At 37.1% G+C, this 16,859-nt stretch overlaps 1 protein-coding gene across 1 annotated transcript; it reads right to left on the reverse strand.

Annotated features, from left to right (window-relative positions):
- Positions 1 to 202: 202 nt before the first annotated feature.
- LOC135617308 (protein NRT1/ PTR FAMILY 8.3-like) lies at positions 203 to 4,269 on the reverse strand. The gene is made up of 5 exons (XM_065117383.1): positions 4,115 to 4,269; positions 2,632 to 2,737; positions 2,198 to 2,415; positions 1,552 to 2,102; positions 203 to 1,106 (listed from the first exon to the last, which is right to left on the reverse strand). The coding sequence occupies exons 1-5, from the start codon at positions 4,166 to 4,168 to the stop codon at positions 308 to 310; spliced, it is 1,728 nt and encodes a 575-aa protein (XP_064973455.1). The 5' UTR covers positions 4,169 to 4,269; the 3' UTR covers positions 203 to 307.
- Positions 4,270 to 16,859: the final 12,590 nt, after the last annotated feature.

Below are 16,859 nucleotides of genomic sequence, written 5' to 3' on the forward strand. Positions count from 1 at the left end.
CAACAGCGTTTGACAGTCTCTTTTTATTTATTTATACTCCTTCCATAACACATACGTATGTGTTTGACACTCATGAGGCACATAAATGTCTCAATTTGTAACACTTGAACCCCCACAAGGATCTGGGTTTTGATTATAAATGGCTGGAGCACCTAGAACTGGTCACTTCATCCCATCTGTTTGTAGTTTTATCTTCACAATATATCAAATCCTTAAATGATTAAATAAACAATTCGATTACAGAATTTTAACATGTTCAAATTTCATAGAAATTGTTGTGTGAACACAATTTTCACCTTCTCCTTTCCTAAATGACTCTCTTCAGCTTGTATCTCCTTGCAAAAACTACATAAACACAGAAATTTACTGCACACATTCCTGCAAGACTGTAGAAGTAGTAATCAAGGTGGCCGTCGTTCAAATCATCCGGGATCCACCCAGGCTTCCCTCCACTTGCTGTAACAAGAGAAACAAATGTTATGATGAGAGAGCTCAAGTAATTTCCTAATGCGGTTGAGAGCAATGCAAATGATGTGCAGATGCTCCGCATGGTATCAGGTGCCTGGGCATAGAAGAACTCAAGCTGCGTAATGTAGTTGAAGACCTCTGAGCCTGAGATGATGAAATACTGGGGAAGTTGCCATGCTATGCTCATCGTCTGACCATTCTTGACTCCCTGTAATCTCTTGGTTTCAACAATTGCTGCTGTTGTCATTGATATAATCATTGTAAAACGGCCAACTCCCATCCTCTGCAGATTAGAAAGTCCTGCTCCACTTGCAGAGCACCTCTGAACAGCCGGGGCTATAATCTTATTGTAAATTAAAACCCAGACCATGACACACATCACTCCGAAGGAGGACAAGGATGCAGGAGGGATGGAAAAGGACCCAATCCTTGTGTTCATCACACTTCCTTGTTGGATGAAAGTATTATTCATTTGGGTGCATGCCGCTGAATACACGATGCATGTCGCCCATATTGGGAGCATCCGCAGAAGTATTTTCAACTCCTCGACTTGAGTAATGGTGCATAGAGTCCATGAAGCATGAGCATGACTATTACTTGTTTCCGTATCTGAAATAGTGGCAGCTTTATCTAAGAACCTGACAATAACAAATGAAGAAATTAACCTTTCTTTTAATTTTAATATCATCTGCAAATGCTTAGCCAGTCTCTGCTCAAGGAGATATGAAAACAAATCAGAAATGAAAGATCAAAAGCTGGAGATAAAATATAGTGCTAATTCTGCAGAGAGAAACATAATTATGTTAGAAAGACATGAATGAAGACCATCGCACACAACTAAGAGAGCCAACTGAGTTGAACTCATAATTAAATTAGTCTAATTGCTTTGATGTTGTATATAGCTAGCTTTTGCACATCCCTTTAGCAAGCATGTGATGTCTGATTTCAGTACATAATATGTCAATGCCTTGACCACTTATTTCTGATACATGCTTCATAGAGATCATCAAAATTCAGGATTTACATTTATTATTTTAGCTAAAAACAGTTCTTATTTAGTTGCAGCATCCTTCAAGACATTACCTGAATTCATCAGTATGTGCCAAATGTTGTTGCCCTGAATTATTCTTGTCTACCTCGTACAAGAGATTACCATCGGTAGGCACTTCCAGGTGCAACTTCCTAAAGGTGGCAACAATTACCTGAATGATACTCTTCATTGGACTGCCAGTTGGCATCCTTAACTTATACGTCGGAGTTCCCAGTAAAAAGCCTCCAGAAGCTAAGGCCATGCATAAGGTTGCAATGCCAAATCCAACTGCCCAATCGATGTTTTCTTGAATCCAAACTATCAAAGTACCAGCAATGAGCACTCCTAACATGGAACATACATAGAACATACTGAAGAAAGATACTTTCTTTCTCATTTCTACTGGGTTCTCGCCATCGTTAAATTGGTCCGCACCAAAAGGAAGCAAAGCTGATCTGACTCCGCCACTCCCAAAGGCAATAAGATACAACCCAGAAAAGAATACAAACATTTGAGCTCCAGTTGCAGGTTGACATGAGCTTACATCACATGGAGGTGGTTTCAATGATGGAATTGCAGCACATGAAGTAACAGTTATCATCCCCTAAAGTGATTGATAAAGCAGAAGCAAAGTCAAGATCTATGATAATGGCCATGTAATTCAGGAACATTTGGCAAAAAAATTTAAATCCAGCATACCAGGAGGTACAATATAGTGGATATGACGATTGTCCTGTAATTTCCCCAATACGTGTCAGCAAGGAGGCCACCAAGCAGTGGTGTGAAATAACTAGTTCCACCCCAAGAAGCAACATTTGCAGCATTTGAAGAATTAGCCCCATGGAGGACAGTACGAAGATATAAAATTAAGTTAATGCCAACACCATTGAAAGCTATGCCTTCTAAGAATGAAAATCCTGCAATGCCAGCATAATCATATAAGTGTTTATTGGTTGAGGAGGATGTTTTATGATTAAGATTCCTAAAATTTGCATATACTTTACTAATTAACTTATTTATTGTTTAAAAATGTACAGATACACTTGGTAAAGTTGCTGCTTTTTTAACCATTCTTGATAAGAGACGTGAGATAAAAAATGGGCTATAAACAAAAAACTAGACTGAAATCTTACCCAAAATAATGAGTGGTGCCTTGTAGTTAGTAGGTGCACATTGTTGCTGAGGCCTTTGATGTACTGCTACTGGCTCATCATCTTTGTAGCAACTTGATGAATGACTCTGAAATGAGTGGACAAGTATCAAATAAGTATATTATCTTGAATCATCTTTTGCATCATACTTCTAAGTTCAACTCATATAGAAGTACTGATAAGTATAATCATAGGCACAGAATATTATTCTGCTCAAATGGGGAGCATTGATGTGACTAGTACATTTTTTTTCTATGGAACACTTTTTCGGAGTAATATATTATATTCATAATCGTTTTCTCCATAATCACCAAACTTAAGAGTGAGAAACATGAATTTTTAACCTGCCCATGCTTGTAATCAATGTGCACATATAATGGGTTCTGGTATCCAATGATTTTAGCAGAGATCTTGATCTACACCAAGAATTTCCAGTAAAATATACCCTCATTTACATGTTGCATTTATATGTGGTTTTAAGGAGCAAGTGAATCTAATTACAGAAAAAAGCCTGCAATGTCTCAGTCCGTATGTCAAATCTGACGATACATCAGCAGATGGTATTCATAATTCACAGGAAGATATCACGGTTATTCAATGATTATGGTGATCTTTTAACTCTACAATAATTCCAGACAGGAAACCACTTAGATCCATTCAATTGGAGACTTGCCTTGGCAAACTACTGATTCAGTGAATAAAGGGATCTGTAAATTGGGGGAGCTTGAAAGTTGGCGGGCTATAGCTTTTTTTACGGCTTCCGGCAGCTGGGAGGCAGAACTGCTGGCCATCAAATTGGGAGTGGAGCGCACCTTGGAGGAGGGCATCAGCTATCTTGATATAGAATCAGATCCCGAACTCATTATCGAGTTCCTCAACTAGGAGGAAACACCACCATGGAGCTTGCTTAATAACCTTATAAGATCTATTTGGAACTGAACTTAATTAAGGGTTTCCAAGCTTGTAAAATTTGTCATATTTGGAGGGAGGGGAATAGGAGCGCTGATTGTTCAGCGCATTTTGCTCTCTCCACTAAATCCTCTCACTTTTTGAGGTCTTCTTGGCCTACTAAATTGGATTATTTTTTTGTGCTCCGAAGAGTAGCTTGCACAAGGTAACTTGAGTAATATAATCTGATATTTTATTTGGAAAAAAAAAGGGGAAGGGGGGCATCTGTGATGGCTTCCAAAATATGTCTGAAGAACGATCTACGAAGCAAGAGACCCTCACAAACCTATGTCAGCGGAAACAATACATGTTCTGCAGAACAGAACGATGGTCCGACGGCAATGACGATAAAGGATCAATCAAGATGAAGTATGAGGAAGTACTAATTGTGAAAAGCAAAAGCATATTTCAGATCCAAGTGCAAAGTTAGTCAACTAAAGAAAGGAAAACCCAGATGTAAGGATGAAACAAAGAAGAAGAAGAAGAAGAAGAAGAAGAGTTGAGCAGATGGCAGTACCTCATCCAGCAGTGGCCTTCTTTGCGCTCCCTCCCAGGAACCCCCATTTTCCATGGCAAGAAACCAGAGGGCAGGAAGTGCTAACAAGGCCTCTCGCCCGGGAGATGGAAGTCCAATAAGTAGAAGGGGCTTTGTGGTCAAAGTTGGTGGCGGCTACTCAATTATTACGAGCTCATACCGTACCATTTGGGCCGACCAAATCAGAGCTCGCAAATTGGTTCGACCGAGATGGATTAGATTTAAATTGAATCGATTGCTGTGTTCTCTTCAAGCTGATGATGAGGACAACGGAAGAAGGAGACTATCACTGCCAGCTACGACATGATTAGCCATGGCGATACCGTTTACTTGGTGCCATGAAAGGTGCACGATGACAACTGTCATCTCGGAGATATTTTTTGGTGCGGCCACGAGGTGGAGCACTCTCATTAAAATATTTCATTTTTATTTAATATAAATAAAAAAATTAACTAAAAAAATACGAAAAAATCTCATAAAAATCTGAAATGACGTAAAGGTCGTGCTAAGATAATAATATCTTATGACACGTAGTAAGGTTAAAATATTTCCCTTCGGTTGATATATATGCGAAAAAATAATTTTTTTAAAAAAATGGTCTACCAATTTATTTTAAATAATATCTAATGTTACAATTTTATTTTGTAATATCTAAGAATACATATGTCTTATTTTGCAATCTGACTCTTAATATCTAATGTTATAGTTTTTTTTAATCTTATTTTAAAGCAGTATTGGAGATAGTTAAAAAAAATAAAAAAAATTCTCACAGATGATCCATTAATTACTAGTTATTTAGAATTTTATACCAAAGTTATTGGGCCTGGTGGTTACACCTACTTACGGATGTTGACATATTTAAAACCTCATCCACAAATATTTGAAAATTACTATTAAATTTGGTTGGTAAAAATTTTATGTTGAGATCAAAATCTTTCTACATCATTCATCATTAATGAAAAAATATTCTTTCTTAGCTCGACATGTGATAGTACCATCAACGAGACTTGGTCAACGATAAGGCCACGTGAATACTAGTCCAAAACATTAGTACGTGGAATCTCTATACTCCATAAACAGTAAGACAAGAAATATTTCACCCATAGCAGAATATTTTCCTCGTTAACTCATTATAAAAAGTCATCTTGGGCACGATAATAAAGATTAGTTTACTAAATTTATTCAATCGTTATCGATCACTAACTTAACAACGGAGAAATCACTTTGGAAAATCCAACTGCTCGATCTTTGTGTAGATCGATCGCGAAGCACACATTCAAGTCCATCTTAACCCTTAAACAAGCATATGAGATTATAAGAAATGATTAGTTAAATTTTTATTGATAATAAATATAAATTTATATACATAAAGAGATATTACAAAATATGATAATTACATGATTTTCTCAATCAATAATAAATATAAAATATTTACTAAATTATTTTATAATGTAGGAGATCACGTTGAGATTATGATCTTCGTTATTAATAGAATCATGATAATAAGTTATCATAATTTCTCTGATTTAGAATCATAATAATATAATATCAAAATATTAAGAGGATCATCATAATCTTATCATGATTTAATTTTTTAATAATATTTTTTTCTAATATACCATCACAAGATGGTGCTCTTATTAGTGACATTGATTGTGGACCAAAATAAAAGGAATTATTGGTGATATAAAGGCTTGGTAAGAGCATATGTTGTAACATCCTTTATTTTTGAAAATTTAGTAAATACTTGTTTGTAAATATGAGGACTATTTAATAATTTTTTATATTAAATAATATTATATTAAAAGTTTATGGCTAGGGATCTAAGAGTAAATATTAGAAATTTGATATGATTTATGAGAGATTCAGATTTAAGTTTAAAAAAAATGATGGACATGTGTCACTAGCTAACCTAAAGTTGGAGCCATTTATGTTTGCTCTAAAGATGACACCTAGCTCCTTTCATACATGCATGACACCTTATAATTTTTGCATTAGCCAAAATCCAAATAATTAGATGAAAGGTTAAAGAAAATAAAACTTAAGAGCTGCAGTGCAGCCAATGTGAGTTTAAGAAGAGAAGAAGAAGAAGAAGAAAAAGAAGAAGAGCTTGAGGTTTTTCATCAATTTTCTTATATTTGGGATTTAAACTATTTTAAGGCAAGTGTTCTAATCCCATCCCACAGTAATCTTAATCTTTGTTTTTATTTTAATTTTACATAAATTTGAAAGATTTCAACTGAGAATCATATATTTCTTTTGTTTTGATACAAAGCTATGAATCTGTAATTTTTTGGTAATCTGACCTCTATGTATTGTTTCATACCTAACTTTTAGTTCTAAATTCTTAATTAGACATAGTCTAATTCATTTGAAAGTAGACTCAAAGATTTTTATTTTGATACCTAGTTTGACTAATTTGGAGTTTAAATACCTACTCAGACTTCTATTTCAATTAACCCTACAGGTTCTGAAAAATATAGACTATAATTTCTGATCTCTTATTGCTTAACTGCTTATAACTTTATACTGAGAATTCAGATTCATGCAAAATATGATTTATTCGTAGCTAGACTCAAAATGCTTTCTATATGTATTTGATTTGAAATTTTTGGAATACAAATGAAAATTGAAAACATCTATTTTCATGGACCCTATAAATTCAGTAAAATAGAGCTGATATTTTCAGACCTTTCACTACGAAATTATTTGTAACTCCCTATAGCTAACTCCAAGAAGAACTTAATTTAACTAAAACTAGATTGACACATCTTTCGAATAACACCTATTTTGTATAAATTGGAGTATAAATAGTTATCTAAATAATTGATAGAATGTGCCTCTCAAATTCTACTAGAATCGAGCTTTGGTCGATTTTACCTCTTTTTATTTCTTCTCTTTGAAAATCGATTTAAGCAAAAACCCTTACTTCAGTTGAGTTTTACATTATTGCCTTAAATTTCTGTATACTCTTGTCATTTATTTATTTACATATCTGATTTTATTATGTAAAGTTCATGTTTGTATCGTAATATTTCGTTTTAGGCACATGCATTCCATTGTTTCACATGTGTTTCACCTTAAATTGGCCTCTTCTTGTTTCTTCTCTTTGGAAATAAATTTCAACAAAAACATACTTCAATTGAGCTTTATATTACTGCTCTAAATTCCTATATACTCTTGTCCTGTAATTATTTGTGTACCTAATTTCATTATGTAAAGTTCATGTTTGTATCGCAATGTTTCGTATAGGCATATGCATTCTATTGTTCCACATGTGTTTCCGATATGTCCAAATTTTATTGTTCACTATCCTTTTGTACTCTGGCGTTTGTAGGATGAATGTGAACCTTTACTAAAAATGGTAAAGGAAGTTATGCTTAGAGCCCATGATGCTCTACTGACCCCCTATGACTTCACTCAAACATGGGTGGATGAAGCTCCCAGATGTGAGAGACTTATATTTAGTGGTTATTCAGAAATAGATGGATCATATTATGTTATGATCTCACTTCACCTTCTATGTGTTTGACATGATATCCAAAGCTTTGACTGTGTTTCTATGTATGCTTTGGATAAGAATGAAATGAATACAACGTCATGTGACATTTGAGTTTCTATTCATGTTTTGTTCTTTGATATGTTTCCAAAATGTTATGTCTTTGTTATGCCTTGAAATATACCATATGCCATGGATATGCTCCTTATGCCAATGATATACTCTAATTACTTTTCCTCGATTATATGAACAAAACATGCTTCGAACAAAATGACATCGTAATTATGCATTCAAACAAAACATGCTTTTGTTTCATCTCGTATTTCTATTTTGTATTTTGATATCTCATTTGTTTGAAAACTGTCCTCTTTACTATAAAAATGTTAGTCGCTTGCTGAGCTTTATATGCTCACCCCATTGCTATATAAATTTTTTAGGATAGCTTATCGCTCGGTAAAATATGTAATTTGGGTTGAGGCAGTTGAAAGCTTGAAGATTTTGGGGCAAATCTTTCATACTTGATATGTTGATATTGTATAAGTTCCTTTTATGTGTATCAACGATAAATCTAGATTGATGTATCTTGTAAATGTTTGAAAAGTACCTCTCATGTTAGGATTTTGGGAATGTTAAGTTAAAATTATATAATGATATAAACATGTGGTACATGTTGGTTTTGTAATTGTATAGATTCCCATAATTATGGATTTATGATGTGGTTATGGTTTAGTTAAATTGCCTTTGGATTTTAAGAATCATTAAGTGATATGATATATGATTATAAACTGCACAGGTTTTGTGAATTGTGGATTATAGAGGTGAATGACTTGAATGTTTTTCTTAGTAGCCTCAAATGTGTGATTGGATCTTGGATTGTTTGTTAAATTATAATATTATCAATTTTGAGTTAGGATCACACCTCTTGATTGAAAATTAAATTTAGGGGGCGTCACATATGTAAGTTGATTAGAAGAAAAGAAATGAGAGACACATAGCTCATCATTTTGAACTTTATCAAGAACAAAGTAAAATCGATAGCTATGTGCTTCATTCGAGAGTGAAATATAAGATTAGCATATAGATATATTGCACGATATATAGATGAAGGATCAGATAGTGTGATAAATATTTTATATAAAAATGATTGAATTCAGCAAAGTTTAATAATTATAGAAGCAACCACTCCATATTCAGCATCCATAGAAGATCTTACAATAGAGCATTGTTTCTTAAAACTCCAAGAGATTGGATTGTGACTAAGAAATATGATACAAGAACTAATAAATATCCTATCATCCTTATTACATATCCAATCGATATCTGAAAATGCATGAAGCAATAGAAGAGAGTCGTTTCAAAGAAATAAGCTAGGATCAATAGTACTCTTTTTAAGTATCGAAGAAGATATTTAATAATTTTCCAATAATTAGAAGTAGGCTCATGCATAAATTAAGATAATTTATTCACTACATATGAAATGTCTAGATAAGTAAATGTTAAATACTATAGACGGTCAATAACTTGACAATACTCAATGACATCATTGAGATTAACATTATCAGATAAGATAAGAGGAACACTTCTAGAGATTGGTGTAGTAATCAAGTATTTTGGTGCGATTAAGAAGGTCATGAATATAATTATGTTGTAAAACATAAATCATTTGCCATGTGGATTGCGTGAACACTAAAAAAATAGCTGAATGACCCAAGATCTTTGATAAAAAAACTTATTTTCAAGCTACTAAATAAATTAATTAATTAATACTAATCTATTACCAATAATAATTAAGTCATCTATATAAACTAATAAAAATATGATTATATTTTCATGAGAATAAATGAATAACGAATTATCATATTGAGAATTATGAAATCTAATTGGAACTAGATGTATTCAAAATTCATGATATCAAGCACGAGGGATCTACTTAAGACCATAAGAGCCTTGCACAACTTACATGCATACTAAGGAAGATTGTGATCAATAAAGCTTGAAGGTTGCCTCATAAATATATTATCGAAAATATGACCATGAAGAAATGTATTATCCATGTTTAACTATCGAAGTCCCTAGTGTAGGGAAATCTAAGGGCAATATCATATGCACAACGGAAGAACATAAAATAAAATCCCTAAATTTTTCAAAGATGTGTTCGTCGTCATGCAAAGATTGGTGTGTAAAATCCGTAAAAATGAAAACTACGTATATGAAAGATTATGTTTTACATAGGGAGATCATATATCCCCAAATCCCTACAGATTTATTGGAGAGGATGAAGGAGGTCAAGCGTCCTCCTCTTTGGCAATGATCCACATAGTAGGGGTGTGACGATGCTCCTTAAATCTCCAAGTCTACTATTTGAGGAGGAGAAGGGGAGAGGAGAATAGGAGGTGGCAACCAAGAGAAGCTCTAGCCTATGAACATTTAGTTCCATCCTATTTATAGAGGCACCTTGTCAGCTTAACCCTAATGGATCCTGCCCTAATGGGTATTTGATCTTCATGCAACGACCCAAGCCTTTTATATTAGTATATCTCTATCCAATAATCTCTCATTAGCTTTTATTAGATCTCATCCATATAATCCAATAATTTAGGGGCTTATTAGATATCAAATAAGATAGGGGCTCCAACGGATATCTCATATTTGAATCTCTACTCGTCGTAACACCTACCATATTTGTGTGACCCTCTAAGCCCAATATCGAACTGGTTGTAAGTCATACCTATTAGAACTCCTTCTGGCTCAATGAATTATTATTTTTATAATAATTCACTCGACTCATCGACTACGGAGGTACTAAGCCACTATGCCACAATCCTTAAACGATGCATGAGAATCCAATCCTTTGGACCTATCTATCTTCAGTTACTGTATATCTATAGTCCCTTATCCATCTAATATCCCAAAGACCATATACTGAGCATGGTGATATCAGGCCTATATAGTTTCTCCTCGGGTCTCGCTCTAATCGGATTCTTCCGAAGAATTATTTCTCTCTCAATCTGAATGACATTAGCCAAGGATTTGTTTGAGAAAGAATACACAAGATATTCCTCTCATAATACCGAGAGCATATGATACTTTATCGACACTCAATAGCCCTTGTAAGGTCAATAGTCACTCTCAATAACCTTGTAAGGTTGAGTATCACACTCAATAGCACCTATGACTAGCAATCTGTCACTTGACCTAAAGTCAATCACATATATGTTTAATCCCCATTAAACCCCTGTGATGCTCAAAAAAAATTTGAGATAACGACTTTGTCAATGGATCTATGATATTATCTTCGGATGGAACTCTTTCCACTGCTACATCTCCTTGGGTCACAATCTCTCTAATAAGCTGAAATCTCCTCAGAATACTTCTAATGAGACCTGGGTTCCCTCATTTAAGCAATCGCCCTGTTGTTGTCGTATAAGGGAATCGACTCCATGCTGCTTAGTATGACTCCCAAATCTGTGATGAACTTCTTCATCCAGACTCCATCCTTTGTTGCCTTTGCTGCAATAATGTACTCCGCCTCTATGGTCGAGTCAGTAGTCGTGTCTTGCTTGGAACTCTTCCAACACACTACTCCATTCAGGGTAAACACATACCCTGAATTAGATTTGCTATCATCGACAATGGATTGAAAGCTCGAGTCTGTGTAGCCCTCAACCTTGAGGCTACTACCTCCATATACCTGTAAAAGATCCTTAGTCATTCTCAAGTACTTAAGGATACACTTTACTGTTTTCTAATGCTCCAAGCCTAGATTTACTTGATACTTGCTTATATAACTCAAAGCATGCGCTATATCAGACCTAGTACATAACATAGTACACATAATAGACCCTGTCGCTGAGGCATAGGGTATCATATCTGTTTCTGCCCTTTCTTCAGGAGTCTTTAGGGACATACTCTTAGAAAGTGATATCCCATATCTCATTGCTATAAGACAACTCTTACAATTTCTATGTCAAACCTTTTGACAATAGTGTCTATGTACCTAGATTGGGATAAGCCAACCATCCTCTTAGATCTATCTCTATAGATCTAAATCTCTAATATGTATGATAATTTCCCTAAGTCTTTCATGGAGAAGTGTCTAGATAGCTAAGCCTTTACCGTGGATAGCATTCCTATATCATTCCCAATGATCAGGATGTCATCCACATATAACACCAAAAATGTAATAGCACTCCCACTCACCTTCCTATACACACAAGACTTATCTTCATTCTTAACGAAGTCATAAGATCTAATTGTCTCATCAAATCTTATGTTCCAACTTCGGGAAGCTTGCTTTAGTCCAGAAATAGACCTAAGAAACCTGCACACTTTTTCTAGACTATCCTTGGACATAAATCTCTCAAGTTGTATCATATACACCTCCTCCTCGAGATTGCCATTGAGGAATGTGATTTTTACGTTCATTTGTTATATCTCATAATCATAGTGTGTTACAATAGCCAATAGAATTCAGATGAATTTTAGCATGACTACAAGTGAGAAGGTTTCGTCATAGTCAACACCTTACCTTTAACGATGCCCCTTAGCCACTAGTCATGCTTTATAGGTCTCTACCTTTTCATCTACTCCAATCTTTTTCTTGAAGAGCCACTTGTAACCAATGAGTACAATACCCTCGGGTGTATCAACTAAGTTCCAAACCTTGTTGGAGTACATGGAATCCATCTCAGAATTCATGGCCTATTGCCACTTCCCGAAGTCTATACTCATAATAGTCTCCTCGTTGATCTGAGTATCAATATCCTCAATATTCTCTCTCCTAATATGTCCCACATATCTCTTAGGAGGATGAGATACTCTACCGAACCTACCTAATGTCGAAACTTGTGTGCTAGGTACTTGAAGAGACTTAGGTTGCAGAATGATACTTGAGCTAGGTTCTCCAACCTTACTCAACTCTACCACGAGGTGATAGAAATAATACTCTCTTGGCTACAGAAACTTTTTAGTCTACGAGGTGATAGAAATAATACTCATTAGTTTTCTTGGGGTATCCCACTAATACGCACCGTTCCGTCCTAGATTCCAATTTGTCGGGGTTGTATCTTTTTACATGGGCAAGGCGGCTCCAAATCTTAACAACCTTAAGATCAGACTTCTTCCCTTTCCATATCTCATATGGAGTAGACATCACCGACTTAGTTATAATTCTATTCAAAAGATAAGCTGCGGTCTCTAGGGCGTATTCCTATAATGAGATGGATAGGTCAGTGAAACTCATCATGGACCGCACCATGTCTAATAGTGTGCGCGATTCCTCCTTTCGGATACACCATTGAGTTGAGGTGTATAAGGAGGTATCCACTAGGAAAAAATCCTATGGTCCTTAAGGAACTAGGTGAACTCTGTACTCAAGTACCCATCTCCTCGATCTGATCGAAGAGACTTAATACTCTTTCTAATCTGATTCTCCACTTCATTCTTATACTCCTTGAATTTCTTGAATGCCTCGGACTTGTACTTCATCAAGTACACATGTCCATATCTTGAGAAATCATCAATAAAAGTAATAAAGTAGGAGTAACCACTTATGGCATGAGTTGACATGGGACCGTATACATCACTATGTATAAGTTACAACAACTCGGTGGCTCTCTCTCCAATTCCACTAAATGGAGAGTTTGTCATCTTTCCACAAAGGCAAGACTCGCAAGTTATATATGACTCATAGACGAATGGATCAAAGTATCCATCCTTTAATAACTTTTGAATCCTTCCCTCATGGATATGACCTAACCTACAATGCTACATGTATACATTGTTCACCTCATCTCATTTCCTCTTAGACCCACTTACATTCATAATATGTGGAGTAGTGTTTAGCATAAACAAACCATTATGCAATGTTATTCTTGTGATAATCTCATCATCTAATAATATTGAACAATCATTGTTCTCAAAAACTAATTTATATCCATTAACTATCAAACATGAAATGAATATCATATTTTTGATAATAGAAGGTACAAAATAGCATGCATCTAATGCAATAATAGCTCCACTAGGTAGATATAGGGTGACCTCGCCAACAGCTACTGTAGCAACTTTTGTTCTGTTGCTCATCTTGATGTCCATCTCGCCTCTAGCCAATCTCCTAGGTCTTGCTAGAACCTATAACGAATTACAAATATGATAAGCACTACCAGTATCTAATACCCATGTATTATCATAAGAGTTTGACAAATGGAGACTAATCATAAATGTACCTAAAGCTTCTCCAAGCTTATGTTTTGCCCTCTCTGCAAGGTATTTTTTATAGTTCTTCTTCCAGTGCACATCTTTGCTGTAGTAGAAGCAATGACCTTTGTCTGTTACTAGGTCTTTCTTAGCAACCTTTGCTTTACCTAATCTGTCCTTGCCCTTACCCTTCTTAAGGGGCTTTTCTATCTTCCTTTTTTTTATCTCACTAACATAGAGAACTGTTAGGATCGAGAGCACTAAGAGGGGGGGGTGAATTAGTGCAGCGGAAATTTTACAGCGATTAAAACTGAAAGCTGCGTTCGTTCGATAGAAACTATTATGATGCAAAAGCTGATTCACAGTTTGTATCTAAGTGCAGTTTGCGTCTAAGCGCAGATTGCGTCTAAGCGCAGTTTGCGTCTAAACACAGTTTGCGTCTAAGCGCAGTTTGCGTCTAAACACAATTTGCGTCTAAGCGCAGTTTACGTCTAAACGCAGTTTACGTCTAAACGCAGTTTGCGTCTAAACACGGTTTGCGTCTAAGCGCAGTTTACGTCTAAACGCAGTTTGCGTCTAAACGCAGATGACAGTTTGCAGTTCTAAATGAAATCAAGACGTAAACGTAAACTGCACAGAACCTTGTTCATAAAAGCGCAGAAGACAGTTTGCAGTTGTAAATGAAATCAAAAGACGTAAACGTAAACTGCACAGAACCTTGTTCGTAAAAGCACCGAAGACAGTTCTGCAGAATCAAACGTAAACGTAAACTGTAATGTACGAAAATACGAATTTACGTCTGAATGCAGATTCGGAAGAACAGCACTTAGAACTTGTTCGTGAAAGCGCAGAGAGCAGTAGTAATGGAGGAGGTTTGCAGTAATGATAAAGTGCTCAAAAATAAACGCAAACCAGAGATTTAGAGTGGTTCGGTCAGCCTTGACCTACTCCACTTTTGGCTTCCTCCACCGACGAGGTTGCCGACGTCAACTAGGGGCCTTCCTTCAATGGGCGAAGGCCAAACTGCCCTTTTACAGTTTCTCTCCTTTTGACAGGCTCAGGAGACAACCTTTACAGACCTTTCTCTCCTCACTTTACAACTGAAAACTTGAAGAACAGAAGGAGGAGACTTAAAGGCTTTACAACACTTTTGAGCTCTTAGAATCACAGAAAAGATCAAGATTTCGGTGTAGGTCTATTTTTTTTCAGTGCTGAATGGGTGGGGTATTTATAGGCCCCAACCTAATTCAAATTTCGAGCTCAAAACGATCAAATCCCGAAATTCCGGGATCAGGCGGTTGCACCTCTTGACTGGAGAGGTGGCACCGCCTGGCAGAGCTCGAAGTCTGAGCTCAGGCGGTTGCACCTCTCGACTGGAGAGGTGGCATCGCCTGGCAGAGCTCGAAGACTGAGCTCAGACGGTTGCACCTTCTCTGTCAGGGGTGGTTGCACCTTCCTGCCAGAGCTCGAAGACCGAGCTCAGGCGGTGCATCTCCTGACCAGAGAAGTTTCTCTTCTCTGCCAGAGGTGATCGCCCCTTTCTGCCAGAGGTGGTTGCACCTCTCTGCCAGAGGTGGTTGCACCTCTCTGCCAGAGCTCGAAGACTGAGCTTAGGCTGTGCATCTCCTGGCCAGAGAGGTCGTACTTCTCTTCCAGAGCTCGAAGACTGAGCTCGGTGATTGCATCACCAGGCAGAGCTCGAAACTTGAGCTCAGGCGGTGCTACCGCTTGACAGAGGAGGTTGCACTGCCCAGTCTCGCTTGGAGACTGAGCCCTGGGCGGTTGCACCGCCTGGCTGGAGCGGTTGCACCTCCCAGTCTCGCTGGGAGACTTAGCCTGGGCGGTGGCACCTCCCACAGCTTCTTGGGTTCGAATGGGTTGAACCATTCGACCCAACTTGAGTTCTTCAGGGGCCCAATTGCCCCAGGATTAAGCCAATGGGATCACCTCCCATTTTCCAACTTAATCAACGTGCTAACTACGATTAAATCTAAGACAATTTCTGCAGCTTTGCTTCGGTGCGTCAATCGCTTCTTCCGGCGAGTTTCCGGCGAACTTCCGTCGATCATCCGATGAACCCTCGGTGATGCTCCTGCGGACTTCCGGCAAACTCCTGGACTTTGCGACGATCCACTTGGCAAGTTCCGACGAGCTTCGCTTGGCAAGTCTTCTGGACTTCACGGATCTGTTCTCGCAGAACCTCCGACGACCGTCCGAACTTCCGTCGAACTCTCGAACTTCCAATGTGATCATGAACTTGACTCCGGCGCAACTCCTACTACTTGTCTTTCTTCCATCGTAGTTAATCCTGCACACTCAAAACAAAAACTTCGATCGAGACAATTAATCCTAAACAATTAACCAAGTTGTCCGGCATGTCATTGGTCCCTCGACGCTTCGTCCGATTCTTCGGCGCATCGTCCTTTCCTACAGCCTATTGCCCAATCGGCCAGTTGACTCCGCAACTCCGATATCCTTGGCACAATACCCGCTCTTCTTGGCCCGATGCCTGAGTCCACGGCCCGAAGCCTTCTGTCGATACGTCGACCGATCCACTGGCCTGACGTCCAATCTTCTGACATGTTCCTCCGGCACAACATGATGTTCCTGCTTTAATAGTCTCATCCTGATCAAAGCATCCTGCGTCACTCAAAACGCAGATTAAATCATAAACATATATCAAGTAGTTTCATCATCAAAATACGAGATTCAACAATCTCCCCCTTTTTGATGATGACAACTACTTGATGATGGAGTTAACCTTAACTCCCGGAGTTTAAACAAACTCCCCCTATCAATATGCCATATTGATAGAAACTCTTAGATTCAAAAATCTAAGCAACATGTCATCATAAACGGAGTTAACCTTAACTCCCAGAGTTTAAACAAACTCCCCCTATCAATGTGCCATATTGATAGAACCTTGAATTCAAACTGAATTCAAGTCATTGCAATATTCATCGTGAATACTTGCAACACGTCAACATGAACATATGCATAAACTTATGCATCACATGTCATGTCATCAAC

The sequence above is a fragment of the Musa acuminata genome, chromosome BXJ2-7 (assembly GCF_036884655.1).
Source record: "Musa acuminata AAA Group cultivar baxijiao chromosome BXJ2-7, Cavendish_Baxijiao_AAA, whole genome shotgun sequence".
In the NCBI taxonomy this organism is placed as follows: Eukaryota; Viridiplantae; Streptophyta; class Magnoliopsida; order Zingiberales; family Musaceae; genus Musa; species Musa acuminata.